Source organism: Bubalus kerabau, chromosome 1, assembly GCF_029407905.1.
Source record: "Bubalus kerabau isolate K-KA32 ecotype Philippines breed swamp buffalo chromosome 1, PCC_UOA_SB_1v2, whole genome shotgun sequence".
Classification (NCBI taxonomy): Eukaryota; Metazoa; Chordata; class Mammalia; order Artiodactyla; family Bovidae; genus Bubalus; species Bubalus kerabau.
The window spans coordinates 61,313,813-61,331,831 of NC_073624.1; the positions used below are offsets into that span (position 1 = coordinate 61,313,813).

The 18,019-nt window shown below is 37.8% G+C and overlaps 1 protein-coding gene across 2 annotated transcripts in view; it reads right to left on the reverse strand.

The window, feature by feature from the left end:
• The window catches only part of CFAP54 (cilia and flagella associated protein 54), a 309,026-nt gene that overhangs the window by 204,940 nt on the left and 86,067 nt on the right, over window positions 1–18,019 (reverse strand). For both annotated transcript variants that reach the window (XM_055576675.1, XM_055576666.1), the window contains exons 23-26: window positions 16,372–16,508; window positions 12,507–12,654; window positions 10,435–10,590; window positions 4,867–4,989 (exon numbers count right to left, since the gene is read on the reverse strand). In XM_055576675.1, the coding sequence (XP_055432650.1) occupies window positions 4,867–4,989; window positions 10,435–10,590; window positions 12,507–12,654; window positions 16,372–16,508 (564 nt within the window). The remainder of the gene's footprint in view (window positions 1–4,866; window positions 4,990–10,434; window positions 10,591–12,506; window positions 12,655–16,371; window positions 16,509–18,019) is intronic.

The window sequence follows — 18,019 nt, forward strand, 5'->3', positions numbered from 1 at the left end:
ACATTTCTTTTATTTAGGTTCTTCAACATTTTGTTAAGTTTAAAATACTGTATATCATTATAAGTGGTATATTTTCCCCTGTCCTGGCTACTGCTCATATTAAAAATAAAAACAAGTTTGTATCATATGTAACTTTATAAATTCTCTTTTTAATTTTAGTAACCTTTTGCTAGATTCTCATGTGTTTTTTGAGACCTTACAATTTCAGACAAATTATGCTTTTCTAATATTACAAAATTATTTCATGCCCTTATCTGTTGCATGAGACAGAAGCTCTACAAATAATGAATCACAGTATTAAGAGTCAATATCTCCTGTGCCTGATTTTAAAGAAATGACTTCAGAAACTTGCCATTTAGCATGATATTTGCTAAAAATTTTTGGTAAATGTCTTTATCATTATGCAATACCTTCCTTCCATGTCTAACCTACTTAGAAATTTTATTAGGAAAGGCTGCTAAGGTTTATCCAGTGCCTTTGTAGCATTTTCATATAACCTGTTTTTCTCCTTTAATTTGCTGTTATAAAAAATGAAGTTTTGTTTTAATTCAGACTTGATCTTTAATACTTGACAATGAGACTGCCCTATGACTAGAAAGTGCCAGAGGCCATCCAGAAACAGAAAAGGGTGATCATCAGAACAGACTGGATGGACATAATGTCTCTCTTTATCCATTTAATGTTTTGGACCCTGAATTCTGCTTTTTCAGATATGAAAATTGTCACGCCTCCTTCACTTCTGTTTGCGTTTTCCCAATATCTGTGTCCATTTATTTTTCAAATTCCTTGTTATTTTGTTTTACAGGGTGTCTTGAAATCATACACATTTGAATCTAATTTTTCAGCCCACCTGACAGTCTCTGTCTCTTGAGTTCATTCACGCTTGGTGAAGTAATTAATGTACTTGATTTTACTCCTTCCATCTGAAATACAATCTCAATTTCCTTCTTCTTACTTTTGTTAAATTAGCTGTTTCGTCCCCGCCACTTTTTTTTTGTTCTTTTTTCCTCCCTGTCATTCCTGTTTGCTTTTCCTTCTTGACAGTTTAGAAGTCCTACAGTATTTTAAAGATCAGCTCATGCCTACATATTCCTGAGTCATCTTTAAATATACATATTCTTTCAAAAGAAAATAATAAAGTTATACAATATGTACTTTTATACTATGTGTGTTTTTAACACACATGCACCAAGAATCTATAGCTGCTCATCACTCCCTCAACCCTAAACAGGATAGAAGCTTTAGCTCTAGGTTACTAATAGGTTTTTCTTTTCATGGATGACTCTTCTATTTCAAGACTCCCTATTTAGCATTTATATTACAAAATCCTAGTCACATCATTATTATCCATTTAATTTTAATAATGCATATATTGCAAGATTCGTTGCTCCCATTATTCCTCTCCTTTTCATCTTTCCCTATCTTGGGATTTCTGTTCTGAACCAACTGTCATTTGATAGAGTACTTCCTCAAGTGTTTTTCTCAGATACATACATAGATGGAATACTTTTTAAATGCCTGCACTTCTGAAAATGTTTATTTTGCCCTGACAAATGAATGATATCTTTTCCTGGTTATTAATTTACAGGCCTTAAGTCTTTTTCCCTCAGGATTCTACAAATGTTGCTCCAGGAATTTAACTTTTAGTGTTGCTGATAAAAAGTCTGAAGCTAATTGATTCTCTTTTCATTGCAAATAAGTAACCTGTTCTTTTGGTCTCAAATATTAAGATTTGTCCTCGGATTTCAGGAATTTCACCAACATGTGTCTACATATATATTCTAACATTAATCCTGCCTCTGACTCAAAAAGATGATTACTTTTCTATATATTTCTTTTCTACTTCCAGACTCCTTTTATTTCATGTTATGACTTCTGGATCTGTCTTCTGAATTTATCTCTAGGTAATACTATTCAACATCTGCAGGTGTTTCTTGAGCTTCCATATGTGAATCAAGAAGTATAATCACAATCTTCGTTTCATTTTTAATCCAAAATTAAATTTATTATATATGAAAGTTACTATGGGAGTAAATTCTTAAGAGTGCTTATCACAAGAAAAAACATTTTTTCTATTTCTTCAATTTTGTATCTTTAGGAGATGTGCATGTTCACAAAATTTCTTATGGTAATCACTTCATGATGTATGTAAATCAAGTCATTATGTTGTACATCTTAAACTTATACAGTGCTGTATGTTAGTTATAGCCCAACAAAACTGGAAGAAAGAATTAAATTTGTTCTAATTGTACTGCTTGAAAGGTTTCTTTTTCTTTAGTAATTTCTGATCCTTTTCAACACTGTAAGAACAAATAACACAATTATTCTAGTTTTTGGCTTGTTCTTTCTCCTTGGGGTTCTCAGTTCCCATAAGTGAATTATTATCACTTCTTCTTTCTAATGGCTTATGCTCCCTCAGCATCTACACAGATCAGGGCATAGAGGTCTCTCTACAGTGGCAAACCAGTGAGTGATTGAAGGAATATGATTTTCTACTCCTGAGGTCAGGATATGACCCCTTTGCTAGGGTAGAGAGTAGAGGCCTCTCTGTTAACAGACCTCCACAGAAGCAAACTTAAGCCCCAACTAAAGTAATGCAGAAGACTCTTGAGATTCTCTTGGCATGCAAGAAGACCAAACCAGTCAATCCTAAAGGAAATCAACTCTGATTATACATTGGAAAGACTGATGCTGAAGCTGAAGCACCAATACTTTAATTACCTGATGTGAAGAGCCAACTCACTGGAAAAGACCTTTAAGCTGGGAAAGATTGAAGGCAAAAGGAGAAGCGGGCAACAGAGGATGAGATGGTTGGATGGCATCATCAACTCAATGACATGAGTTTGAGCAAACTGCAGGAAATAGTGAAGGACAGGGATGCCTGGCATGCTGCAGTCCATGGTGTTGCAAAAGTCAGACATGACTTAGCAACTGAATAACAACAAAGTAATGGCTCTGAATAATAACAAAGTAATGGCTCTGAATAATGACAAAGTCGTACTATTTTAAGTATTCTAATCACTGTGATTAAAAGTAGTGCAAATAATTTCACAATTTGTATGGAAATACAAAAAACCTCAAATAGCCAAAGCAATCTTGAGAAAGAAGAATGGAACTGGAGCAATCAACCTGCCTGACTTCAGGCTCTACTACAAAGCCACAGTCATCAAGACAGTATGGTACTGGCACAAAGACAGAAATATACATCAATGGAACAAAATAGAAAGCCCAGAGATAAATCCACGCACCTATGGACACCTTATCTTTGACAAAGGAGGCAAGGATATACAGTGGAGAAAAGACAATCTCTTTAACAAGTGGTACTGGGAAAACTGGTTAACCACTTGTAAAAGAATGAAACTAGAACACTTTCTAACACCATACACAAAAATAAACTCAAAATGGATTACAGATCTAAACGTAAGACCAGAAACTATAAAACTCCTAGAGGAGAACATAGGCAAAACACCCTCCGACATAAAATCACAGCAGGATCCTCTATGATCCACCTCCCAGAATATTGGAAATAAAAGCAAAAATAAACAAATGGGACCTAATTAAAATTAAAAGCTTCTGCACAACAAAGGAAACTCTAAGCAAGGTGAAAAGACAGCCTTCAGAATGGGGGAAAATAATAGCAAATGAAGCAACTGACAAACAACTAATCTCAAAAATATACAAGCAACTCCTGCAGCTCAATTCTAGAAAAATAAACGACCCAATCAAAAAATGTGGCAGATTCATTTTGATATTTGGCAAAACTAATACAATTATTTAAAGTTTAAAAATAAAATAAAATTAAAAAAAATAAAATAAAGAGAGAAAAAAAAAAATGGGCCAAAGAACTAAATAGACATTTCTCCAAAGAAGACATACAGATAGCTAACAAACACATGAAAAGATGCTCAACATCACTCATTATCAGAGAAATACAAATCAAAACCACAATGAGGTACCATTTCACGCCAGTCAGAATGGCTGCGATCCAAAAGTCTACAAGCAATAAATGCTGGAGAGGGTGTGGAGAAAAGGGAACCCTCTTACACTGTTGGTGGGAATGCAAACTAGTACAGCCACTATGGAGAACAGTGTGGAGATTCCTTAAAAAACTGGAAATAGAACTGCCTTATGACCCAGCTATCCCACTACTGGACATACACACTGAGGAAACCAGAATTGAAAGAGACATATGTACCCCAGTTTTCATCACAGCACTGTTTATAATAGCCAGGACATGGAAGCAACCTAGATGTCCATCAGCAGATGAATGGATAAGAAAGCTGTGGTACATATACACAATGGAGTATTACTCAGCCATTCAAAAGAATACATTTGAATCAGTTCTAATGAGGCAGATGAAACTGGAGCCTCTTATACAGAGTGAAGTAAGCCAGAAAGAAAAACACCAATACAGTATACTAACACATATATATGGAATTTAGAAAGATGGTAATGATAACCCTGTATATGAGACAGCAAAAGAGACACAGATGTATAGAACAGTCTTTTGGACTCTGTGGGAGAGGGAAAGGGTGGGGTGATTTGGGAGAATGTCATTAAAACATGTATAATATCATATATGAAACAAATCTCCAGTCCAGGTTCGATAGATGATACAGGATGCTTGGGGCTGGTGCACTGGGATGACCCAGAGGGATGGTACAGGGAGGGAGGTGGGTGAGTGGTTCAGGATGGGGAGCACATGTATACCCATGGCGGATTCATGTTGATGTATGGCAAAACTAATACAATATTGTAAAGTAATTAGCCTCCAATTAAAATAAATTTATATTAAAAAAAAAGTAACTTTCTAAATCATTAGGGCTCCTAAGTCTTATGGCACTAGTGAAAGAATGAGGTAGATACCTTTGTTATGTAGAAGATACAGCAAGCTATCATATGCTGTACACTTTCAAAGCTTGCAAGATGTTTCTTTGAGTGGATGACATTTGGTAGTCCTTGCAAAACCACCACACACTTTATCAAGATCTGAAAAATAGAAACACAATGCTTTTTGTTGAAAATATCTTTACTCATTAAAAAAATACCCTATTTAAATCATGCAAGTTGAAGCCATCACATTTTATTGTTGTTAATTATGGACCAATTGCTTATCTTGTACAAAGAAGTGTACTCTGAGGTAAGTTCAGATGAGTACTTCATCTAAAGTAACTTGAAAGCTAGTGGAAAGGATAAAATAAATACAAAAATAGATAAAACAAAGCCCATACTGACAAGTACTACAAAAGATACAAGTAAAATGTTACATGTGTACAAGACACTAAAGATGACATTCAGGCTTAGGAGAACCTTGAAAAAAACTTACAGAGAAGGACTATTACCATATTAAATATACAGCAATATGGGTACTTGGTATAACAGCTTCCTTTAAAATAAAACCAAGCACTCATATCTCAGGAAATCAATTAATATTTGCACTTCAGTTCAGTTCAGTTCAGTCGCTCAGTCGTGTCCAACTCTTTGCAACCCCATAAATCACAGCACGCCAGGCCTCCCTGTCCATCACCAACTCCCGGAGTTTACCCAAACTCATGTCCATCAAGTCGGTGATGCCATCCAGCCATCTCATCCTCTGTCATCCCCTTCTCCTCCTGCCCCCAATCCCTCCCAGCATCAGGGTCTTTTCCAATGAGTCAACTCTTTGCATGAGGTGGCCAAAGTACTGGAGTTTCAGCTTCAGCATCAGTCCTTCCAGTGAACACCCAGGACTGATCTCCTTTAGGATGGACTGGTTGGATCTCCTTGCAGTCCAAGGGACTCTCAAGAGTCTTCTCTAACACCACAGTTCAAAACCATCAATTCTTCGGCGCTCAGCTTTCTTCAGAGTCCAACTCTCACATCCATACATGACCACTGGAAAAACCACAGCCTTGTCTAGATGGACTTTTGTTGGCAAAGTAACGTCTCTGCTTTTCAATATGCTATCTAGGTTGGTCATAACTTTCCTTCCAAGGAATAAGCGTCTTTTAATTTCATGGCTGCAATCACCATCTGCAGTGATTTTGGAGCCCCAAAAAATAAAGTCTGACACTGTTTCCACTGTTTCCCCATCTATTTCCCATGAAGTGATGGGACCGGATGCCATAATCTTCGTTTTCTGAATGTTGAGCTTCAAGCCAACCTTTTTACTCTCCACTTTTGCTTTCATCAAGAGGCTTTTTAGTTCCTCTTCACTTTCTGCCGTAAGGGTGGTGTCATCTGCATATCTGAGGTTATTGATATTTCTCTCAGCAATCTTGATTCCAGCTTGTGCTTCTTCCAGCCCAGCGTTTCTCATGATGTATTCTGCATATAAGTTAAATAAGCATGGTGACAAGATACAGCCTTGACGTACTCCTTTTCCTATTTGGACCCAGTCTGTTTTTCTATGTCCAGTTCTAACTACTGCTTCCTGACCTGCATATAGGTTTCTCAAGAAGCAGGTCAGGTGGTTTGGTATTCCCATCTCTTTCAGAATTTTCCAGTTTATTGTGATCCACACAGTCAAAGGCTTTGGCATAGTCAACAAAGCAGAAATAGATGTTTTTCTGGAACTCTCTTGCTTTTTCAATGATCCAGCGGATGTTGGCAATTTGATCTCTGGTTCCTCTGCCTTTTCTAAAACCAACTTGAACATCTGGAAGTTCATGGTTCATGTATTGCTGAAGCCTGGCTTGGAGAATTTTGAGCATTACTTTACTAGCATGTGAGATGAGTGCAATTGTGTGGTAGTTTGAGCATTCTTTGGCATTGCCTTTCTTTGGGATTGGAATGAAAACTGACCTTTTCCAGTCCTGTGGCCACTGCTGAGTTTTCCAAATTGGCACTTACTTCCTTAATTACTCTCCATATCATGTGATCCTGAATTTGATCCAGAGCTAGACAATTGAGTTTAGCTTTCAATATTGCCACACACTTCTGAGCAATATTGCTATCAGAAAAGCAGACTTATATTGCATCAATCTATTCATCTTTCAGATTATCCCAAAGGACAAATTAATAGATGGAGGTTGGTCCTTTGTGGACACATTAATTGCTTCAAGCCATCAATCTAACAATATTATTACTGTTGTCACAGAACTCATGAATTCTTTTCAATGCAGCTTTAATTCCTCCCTTTCACCATCACCATCTCCCAACCTACTGTTCCATATCTCCGAATCAAGTTAACCACCTAGCAGTTCTGTAGTTTTCTCTGGGCTCATGTAATCCTATGTGTGTGTGTATATTTGTGTGTGTGTGTGTGTGTGTGTGTGTGTATTCTCCAGTATTCTTGCCTGGAGAATTCCATAGACAAAGGAACCTGGTGAGCTACAGTCCACGAGGTTGCGAAGAGTCAGACATGACTGAGCAACTAACACTTTCACTTCACTTTCACATGCACTTTCACTTTCACACACAGAGAGAGTTAATGTTATTTTACAAAGTGAAATTAAGCACACTTACTATGCATTTCCCTTTCAGGCATGTCTTGCGAAAAATCCCTCCAAGTCTACAGGTTTAGATTTAATTCATCATTTCTAACGGTTGCCTAGTATTATTTACTGTAAACCAATCATAATTTTGCAACCATTTTCCAGAGCCTTCCTGTTGCACAGTTTTAAGGTTGATGTTTTACAATCTGGCAGTTCAGGCCATCCTTCAATTACTGCATGTCCTCTTTGTCTCCAGATTTTTTGCCTTCACTAAGAAAGCTACAATAAACACCCTTACACAGGGAATTCCCTGGCAGTCCAGTGGGTTCAATCCCTGGTTGGGGAACTAAGATCTCACAAGCAACACGGCATAGCCAAAAAAAAAAAAAAAAAAAAAAACCACAACAACAACCATCCTTCTACCTATTCAGTTGCCAAAATGAGCAGCAAGTGAGGTGCCAGCTTTGAGATGATACCTAGGGAGGGTGAGGTACCATCCTCCAGGGTACAGTAGACCCTCTAAATCAGTGCCATTATGTGGTATTGTGTTCCCAGTAGGTAGAACAGATGGAAGCAATGGGTGGAACTAGGGGTGATTTTAATCTATGGGATAAATCATTAAGAAAGGAATTGCTGGGCTGTGTAAATGTACTTTTTAATTTACTAAAATATTATTCCATGAGATAAATTACTAGCAGAGGAATTGCTATGTTAGGCATATTTGTTTTTAATTTTGCTTATACTTAGTTTAATTAAAATTAGGTTTGTATTACCAAATTCTAAAGACTATAACAGTTCACATTTCTCCCATTGATGAATGAGAATACCTTTGCCCCACATCCTCACCAGCAATAGGAGTTACAGATCTTTTCAATTCTGCTAGTGATATTATATTGTTGATTTAATGGGAATTTCTATGGATATTCAAAATCTGAGCATCTTTTCCTATGTTTTTTTTGCCACTTGGATTTGCTCTCCTATAAACTTCATATTATTATCCCATGCCCATTATTTATTGTTACTAAAAGACCTTTTGTTATATATAGTTACCCTCATTAGTGTTGGATACCTTTCCCAAATCCATAAATTGCCTACTATCTTTGTTATGGCTCTTTTTGCCACACATAGGTTGCCATTTAAATACAGTCAAATATTTCTTATATCTAAGAGTTCTATTTTGGTTAGAGTTCCCCAACAGTGACTGTACATAGACTCTAGGGATTATTTTTTTCCAAAAGATTTTGCTTTCTTTTACATTTAAGCCTTTAATGTATCTGGACTTTTTACATATGGTACAAAGTAGGGGTCAAATTCTACTTTCTTTCAGAGGAATATCCTGATGTTTCACCACCATTTACTAAAAATATCCATTATCTTCCCACTGAATTGGAAAGCCAATTCCATCATACATTACATTCGTCTACAGTGAGGCCTATTTCTGGCATCTATCCCTTGTTCCACTCATCTTTTCCTACTCTAAACTACATAATTTAATTTAAAAACTCCTTTCCTAAGTCTTTCCCTCATAGCTATAATCCACTTTCTGAGTTAAATGCATCCTGAATCAGTAGGATCCCAGAGGATGACAGGGGACTACCCTCAACTCAACCAAGGAAGCAGCAATTTCAGGCACTGTTCCATTGTGGTACCTTTGCTGGAGCACTTAAAAGGGAGTTTGGGAGAGAATGAATAAAAGGAGTATACGTATGGCTGAGTCCCTTACCCGAAATTATCACAACATTGTTAATTGGCTATACTCCAGTACAAAATAAAAAGTTTTTTTTTAAAAAAAGGAGTGGAGGTGCCTTGAGGTGGCTAATGTTGCCTTTTTTATCTTATTGGACAGAAATAATATCCTATGGGGAAGAAGTATCCGAAGAAGCTCCAATTCACACCAGGCAGATAAAAACATGCATTTAGAGTCTTGGCCTAGGGCAGTGATAACGCTTCTACTCTCTGACCTAATATTTTATGAAAGGACCTTAACTTTGTGGACATGTCTCAAAACAAAACACTGGACCACTACATCAATAAATCATGCTAACTGAACCTAATAAACCAGAAATGGCAAGTACGTTGAAGATGTGAGATGCTTGCCCTTCAGAGGATAGAAATAAACCCTAAGAAGAGTCAGGGGCCTGACACATTAATGAAATGTCTGGGACGTGCTGAGACATGCCCCCACTCCAAAGCAGGTCTGACATCTCTAATCTCTCACTTCTAAGAAGAAAGGACAATGCTTTAAGAAGCAGACTGCCATGTTGTGGAGAAGGGCATGTTGCAGGGCCCTGGTGGTCAGCCTTTCAGAACTAAGGGACTCATCACATGGCCGCAACAGAATGAATCTCTCAACAACCAATGCATTTGGAAGAAACCCCAAGCCTCAGATGAGACCACAGCTCTGGCCAACACCTTGAATTTAGCCTGATGAGATCCTGAGCCAAAGATCCAGACAATCTGTATCCAGCCTTCTGACCTCCAGAAACTATAAGATAGTGAATGGGTGTTGTTTTAAGCCATTGAGTGTTGGTGATTTGTTAGGAAACACAGACAACTAATACAATCCGTTCAGCAAAGTTTTATCAACCTTTTTTCCAAAAATTCCAATTTCACCACAGAGACATCAAGTTTATTTTCTGGTTATCCACCAATTTTTTTCCCCTCAGTGATGGCTTTAACAGTATGCCTTGAATAAATATTGCTGTTTCTAACATTACAAGATCATAAAAATTGAAATGACTTTTAAAAAACAACCTAGAAAAGTATGGTACCCATATTTAAATATGGACAGCAACAGGGCTGAATGTTTTCAGGGAAACACATTTTAAGTTCTTATTTATTCCCAGACATATAATTTAAATTATTAAAATGTCTTTCAGTTAACTCACGAAATGTCATAATACTCATTCTTGACCTATTTGTACTTTCTAAGAGACATGTTGCATTTTCTTTTCCAAAATGCAGTGTTGACTTGCCTTTGTAAAAAAATACCCTTATGGGGAGGGGGTGAAACCCTTACCTGTACAACAGGTACCAAAACAATATTGTGATAAATGATAGGAGCAAGGAGGCCGTAACACTGAGTCACAGCCTGAAGGGCATAACTGGAATCATTTAGGTAGTTGCTCAGTTCCAATGCCACCAATACTCTCTCACATTCAATTAGTCTAGCAATCTGTAAAGAAACAGGTATTGTTACTCAAGCTGAACACCAGGTACTTAACTTGTGTGTCTCTAATGAGGTGAAGGGGTAGGAAATGTGATCCTTGTAACTGAACAATAACATGAATGTTGATAAAAAGAAAAACCTAAATTCAGGAACAATTCTAACTCCCCAATAATGCTATTGATACATACGGATGACACAATCTTAGAATTAAACTTAAAATCTTTTTATGAATTGCAATCAAATACCACTAGTAACAGAAAAGGCACCAATCTTTTTTGATTGGTAAGATAAAATCTTGGCTATATTTTAGGAGGAAAACTCTAGCTTTTTCAAAAACATAAACTATAACAAATAATAATTAAAATATAGAATTGCTGTAATATGGCCCCCACTTGATTAATAGAGTCTTATTTCTCTCCTGGATTTGTGAGAAAATGGTAAATTTTTTGTAGACCAACGTATCTTCTATTATACTTCTGCTGCTGCTGCTGCTAAGTCACTTCAGTCGTGTCCGACTCTGTGCGACCCTACGGACTGCAGCCTACCAGGCTTCTCCGTCCATGGGATTCTCCAGGCAAGAACACTGGAGTGGGTTGCCATTTCCTTCTCCAATGCATGAAAGTAGAAAGTGAAAGTGAAGTCGCTCAGTCGTGTCCGACTGTTAGTGACCCCATGGACTGCAGCCTACCAGGCTCCGCCATCCATGGGATTTTCCAGGCAAGAGTACTGGAGTGGGGTGCCATTGCCTTCTCCCATACTTCTGCTACTTAAAGCAAAATGTAAGGTTAGGCTCTTTGTGATTAAACATCACTTAAGAAAAGTAAGAATCCTATCTTACTCTTTTTTCTTTCCTGGGGAGACATTTCATTGAAAGAAAATAATATGAGGAGCAATCAGAAATTTCTATACAGCAAATTGTTATTAGAATGGTAGTCCAGCATTCTGGAATTCACTGAAGTACTTAAAGACTGTCCTCATTTTCAGACTAGATGATAAAGATAAAAGAAGCCGAATGCAACTTAGTAGGACAGGTCAATGGCTGTGAATGCTTGGGCTCTACAAGAGTGTGAACTTGTCTTAGGCAGAGAGTCATGTTTGTTTGGTTTTTTTTACTTTCATAGCCACAGAAATTGGCAGTCTCATGGAACAAGTTATTGGCTAATTAATTAATGAATAAGTGGATTGGTAGGAAAAAGCAACTGTAAAAGAAAAACAAAAATGACTAAAGTCTCCATATATCTAAAGTAAGTAAAGAAGGAAGGGAGAAAAAGAAGAGTGAACCTCAATTTAGATTGAAAAAAATAATGTAGGATTGTTACTAAAAGCAAGAGTATTTTAAGGCTGCAGGTGTAACAGAGCAATATTTATAAGTAACTTGAGAACATATCAATAGGAGATAAGTTAAATTCCTGCCTCTGCACAGGATGCAATATTATAGTTTTAAAAAATGTACTAGATGGATATGTACCAGCATGAAAGTATGTCCAAGATAAATTATAAAAAGTATTCAAAAAGCAAGTTACAGAACAGTGAGTCCATCATGATTCTGTTTTTGTAAGTAATAATAGCATATTTGTCTATGTGTATTTTTAAAAATGGGAGAAATCACATGAAAACAAGAATGTAGCATTCTTAGGGATAATAGGATTCTAACAGGTTTCACTTTATACATTATAAATTTTGAATATTGGAATTTATACTACTTTTATACAGGAATATATATATAAATAGAAAAGAAGGAGGAAAAAAACCATGAGCCTAGGCCTGTGAAATCTACAAATAATATCAACAGCACAATCATACAAAGGTCTCTCAGTCCGTTCACAAGTGAGGATATACAATCCCCACAGCTCATAAACTTGAAACATCAAGAAACAAATCAAGGGAAATCAATGCATTTGCAATGATTTTAATTCACTTACTTGTTGAGAAGGGAAAATCTCATTGCCTTTAATATTATCACAGAAAAAATTTTCTTCTTTAATTTTAATGTCACTTGTTACAAAAATATTTCTAAGAAAAAGATATAAGAGAATTGAAGAACTCTCTGCCAAAATATCTGAATGTAATCTGCAAAAAGAAGTAAATGATGTTACAGGTATAAGGTGATTTAGTATGTGAATTCAACTTTGTAGATTGATTTGTTATACCAACACAGTTATCCCAAGACAGCAGCAAAAGTCGGAGAAGGAAATGGCTGCTGCTGCTAAGTCACTTCAGTCATGTCCGACTCTGTGCGACCCCATAGACGGCAGCCCACCAGGCTCCCCCATCCCTGGGATTCTCCAGGCAAGAACACTGGAGTGGGTTGTCATTTCCTTCTCCAATGCATGAAAGTGAAAAGGGAAAGTGAAGTCGCTCAGTCGTGTCCGACTCTTAGCGACCCCATGGACTGCAGCCCACCAGGCTCCTCGGTCCATGGGATTTTCCAGGCAAGAGTACTGGAGTGGGGTGCCATTCTTGCCTAGAGAATCCTGTGGACAGAGGAGCCTTGGTGGGCTGCTGTCCATAGGGTTGCACAGAGTCGAACACAACTGAAGCGACTTAGCAGCAGCACAGCAGCAAAAGTATGTAACATAGTAACTCTTGCACAGCTGTTTAAATTGAAATTAAAGACCGTTCTTAACAACAAGTTCATAACTAAGAAAATTAAGCTATGGACATATGTCATGGATATATAAAACATAAACCATTAGCAAAATTTTCTGATTCTAAAATATATAGCTCTTTTCTATCAATATAATTGAAATCATTATAGATACTCAGAAGTTTGGAAAATATGCCCAATATTTCAATCAATAAACTTTCTGAAAATGGGGGTTATTTATAGCAAAATCAGCCATGGTTAAAGAGAAGTAGAGACAGATTTGGGCTTTCCTGGTGGCTCAGATGGTAAAGAACCTGCCTGCCAACGCAGGAGATGTAAGAGATGTGGACTTGATCCCTGGGTGGGGAAGATGCCCAGAAGAAGGGAATGACTACCCACTCCAGTATTCTTGCCTGGTGAATCCCATGGACAGAGGAGCCTGGTGGGCTACAGTCCATGGGATCACAAACAGTCAGACACAACTGAGCTATTAACACACTGCACCCTAACTCTATCCCAAATCTGCCCCTGAAGTGTGAAAGTGTTAGTCACTCAGTCATGTCTGACTATAGCCCGCCAGGCTCCTCAGTCCATGGAATTCTCCAGGCAAGAAAACTGAAGTGGTTAGCCATTCCCTATTCCAGGAGATCTTCCCAATCCAGGGATCAAACTCAGGTCCCCTGCAGTGCAGGCAGATTCTTTACCATCTGAGACACCAAGGAAGCCCTACAGAAGTAGAGTCACTTCAAATTATCTTTTCTAAATTACAGTCAACAGTGCCCACCACGGGCAAAACTGTGAAATCTGCAGTCTTCCTTCTCTGTTTCTGTAGTCCCTTCCTTGCCCTTAAGCCTAAATTGGTGACAAACCCTCTCTTCTAAGCTTCAGGTCCCTCCACTCTCCCTATAAAACAGGAAAGGATCCAACATCAGTAATTGACATTAAAGATGATCTGTTTCACCACCATGTTAAACTCTGAAATTGTCTTTGCCAGGAGGATTTTAGTTATCCTGCTTCTACAACTCATACTAAACTTTCTTTGTCATTGATGACCATGAGTAGTTCGACACACACAGTAAATCCAGGTTATCACCTCCTCCTGGCTCTAGTTCCTCCAATACCCAGCTTGGACTCTGGTTAGTCATTTCCATAGTGACCGCTCTAGCACTTTAGATTCTGCACCCCATAATTTATGCAATAATAAACTTGCCTGACCTTGCATAGATGTCATCATCTGATTTTTTTTTATCCCTCCCATAATGGCCAATCAATTAATCACTTATTTATTTACCTCATTCCTTTTTTTTTTTTCATTCAAACTAGCATTTGCTCAACACCAACCATGTATAAAATCATTATTCTCGATCCTAGAATATAAAAGTGAATCATATGTAGCCCTCAGCCACAAGGAACTGGGCTCTTCTATTGATACAATTCATGTTACATAACATCAGCTGAGCCATGATTCTCAGCAACACTTCAATCTATCCCTGATGCCTCCTTATTAATTTTCCCCAAATAAAATGATATGAACTTCCTGTTCTCCACCTCCATGTGCTCTAGGATCTTTGTAGCCCCACCACCATACATTCTTAGGCTCTCCCTCGCCACTGGGTCTCTTATCTCAATCCTCCAAAATTCTGTCCTTAAGCAAGCTTGCCTTCCCCCAAAAGCCTCTGCAAACTTTCCTCTGATCTTTACCACCAAACTTCACATGGGTAGTTTTTGCTTGCTACTATTTTCCATTTTAATTTATTCCTTAACTAACTGCAATATATTTCTGGCCCATCACAGAACAAAAATGGCTTTCTTCAACTTACCAATGTCTTCCTATTTGCCAACTTTTCCTACCCAACCTCTCTGCAGCATTTTCTTAAGCGACTACTCCGTCTGACTTTGCGCCAGCATATAACAGTGCTGGTCAGGGCCTCCATGATAATCTTCTCACTTCCCTTGGCAATGCACTTTCCTGGACTTTCACTTCCGGAACTGATCCATTTCAATTTCCTTCCTTGATTCCAAGTCCTACTTCTATCTCTTAAATGTAAGCAACGCCCCAGGATTCAAGTCCAGCCTTCTACCTTTTCTGCTCAATGGTCATTTCTCAGAAGATATCACTCATTGTCAAAATTCCAACAATGACCTCAGTGAACAATTTACATATGTCTCTAGCCTTGAGCTCTCTCCTGAGTGTCAGCTCATATCTACAGAGTTGTCCTGCTGGAAAACTGAACTCCATACATCCCCAAATTCGTTCTTTTTATCCAAAAACTCACTCCACTTCTCAGCTTCCCTTAGTAACATCAGAGGCTTACCCTCGCTGGAAATCCCAGGCAGCTTCCCCTCCTTTCTCTGTCTTATCCCCACAAGTCACATAAAATCTGCCAAGATCTGTCTCTTCCTCTTCTGAAATGCCTCTTGAATCCATCCCCCACAGTACTGAGCATCCTCATACATGGTAAACACTAAGTTTATGTTTGTTTAATTGAATGGAATTATACATTTACATGAATAAGTGCTACCAATGTCTTGCCTCATTCAGCATTTGCATTTTTAAACTCATTATCTTTGAGGAGTGAAGAGTTTTTGCCTTATTAAGGGAATTTTAGGCATTATCAAGCAGGTAAAGGAGACTGTTCTTATTGAATATGTTGAGACAGGCTGAAATTATACTAATGCTCGTTTCTGATGCTGCCCTTAAACTTTGGTTTCTTAAGGAAAAAATGGCAAAGGGTAGCCTGTAGCTTTCTATGGCTTCTACAGACCTATTTGCAGTTGATGGCCTAATCCTGGGTGCCTCTTCAAGCAAAGGAGAAGCCTTCTTATCCTAAGAGCTCACCCACCAGACCCTAACCTTAATCTCAACCTGACCTTTCTCTGTGATAAAGGTCCCCAATACGTATTTGTGTTTTCTAGTAAAACTGACACTACCTTGGTTAGTATTTGGGGTTTTCTTCCTCATAACCTCATTAGCTTATATTCAGAATGTACCCATATGTTTCCAGTGTTTTTTCTGATTCTAACAAAGAAAGTTCTAAGAAGGACCCAAACCTTCAGAATATCTACGCTTTACTTGTTGGAAGTAGTTTTACATATACCATCTCAACATGAACTTGAAAATAAATTAACTCCAGGCTTCAGAGCTAACACCTGTCTTTTCAATAAGCAAATTAATATTTTAAAAGAACATTTCTAATTACCTTCTCTGTGTAATAGTCATTATATTGCTTAAACAAATAATGGATTGGTCACCCTGAGGTGGTGAAGCAACAAAATAATCCCAGACTGGTGAGAAAACTTTCTTAGCCAGATCATAGTTACCAGTCTGATAGGCGACCTGCAACAGAAAGCACATTCTCTTAGGCATTACTTGAATTTGGGGAGTGTATACTTTCAACAAGAATTCTGAGAAGGTCCAATCACACTCTAATTTCCTACAAAGTTATTCACATTGGCTGTTCTGTTCTACAGGGCCATGGCAAGGGAGAAAGACACATTTTGAAATCTCTTTTATTTCTAAATTGCATGGAAATTTGAAACTCTGTAAGGATGTTTCAAATTCTCATAAGCAAAACAAAGATCACATCTGAGCCAAATTAATTTCATTTCCATCTATCTCGGCAGTGCACTCCATTTATTACAGACACTGTTATAATGAACAATCTGTTCCAAGAGAAACAATCAGATTTCCCAAACCCAAAATATGAAATATACTTCATTCTTCTCTGGTTCTGACTGACGCTTTCAGAGCTTTTTTTGCAACAAAGGCTTCAGAGCTGAAAAGAATAAGGATTAAAACAACATAATGTGTTTTAAGTTTCACACATTCACCAGTTGGTAAAATAACTGATTTCACTGAAAAAACCTAGAAGCTTGCAAGAAAAAATCATCAACTTACCTATTTCTTTTGGTGGGATATATTTCTTTAACTGTATCTTTAAAAATCACTCTATCCAAATATGTGTAGCAATATGAAATCATACCACACGAGTTATATGCTGCTTCAAATTCTCAGTGGAAGCAGGTAGGATATTAAGTATAAATAAATTCATTAAGTATGTAAATGACATGTTACTGGACTATATTCCACACAAGGGAATAGCTTACAGGGCCAGAACTTTTAAAATCTGCCAAGTCAATACTCATAATCAACCAACCAGTAAACTTTTATGAACTTTCTACTTGGTGCTAAGCACTGTAAATCTAGATTCTTCAAAGCTTAAAACAATTTCATACTCCATGAAACTGTAATCAAGTTACAGTGGTAAAACACATGAAATTACAGAAAAATTGCAAACAATCACATCATAACTGTGGAGACTTAAAAAAGGAGAAATGAAGACTTCAAGGAGGAATCAGGGCTTGATGTAAACCCTAAGACAGGGCTAAGGTTCAAATGGGCACAGCTTAGATGGAATCTGAAAAAGGTCCTGTGAAGGAAATTGCCACAGGGCATTTGAGACTGGAAAGACAGGTCAGAATTTGAAGAAAAGTAGGACTTCCCTTGTGGCTCAGTTGGTAAAGAATCCACCTGCAATGCAGGAGACCTGGCTTTGACCCTGGGTTGGGAAGATCTCCTGGAGAAGGAAACGGCTACCCACTCCAGTATTCTGGCCTGGAGAATTCCATGGACTGTATAGCCCTTGGGGTCACAAAGAGTCAGATGTGACTGAGTGACTTTCACTCACTCAGGCAGTATGGTGGGCTTTCCTGGTGGCTTAGTTGGTAAAGAATCTGCCTGCAATGAGGGGGACCTGGATTCAGTCCCTGGGTTGGGAAGATCCCCTGGAGGAGAACATGGCAACCCACTCCAGTATTCTTGCCAGAAGGAAAAATGGACAAAGGAGC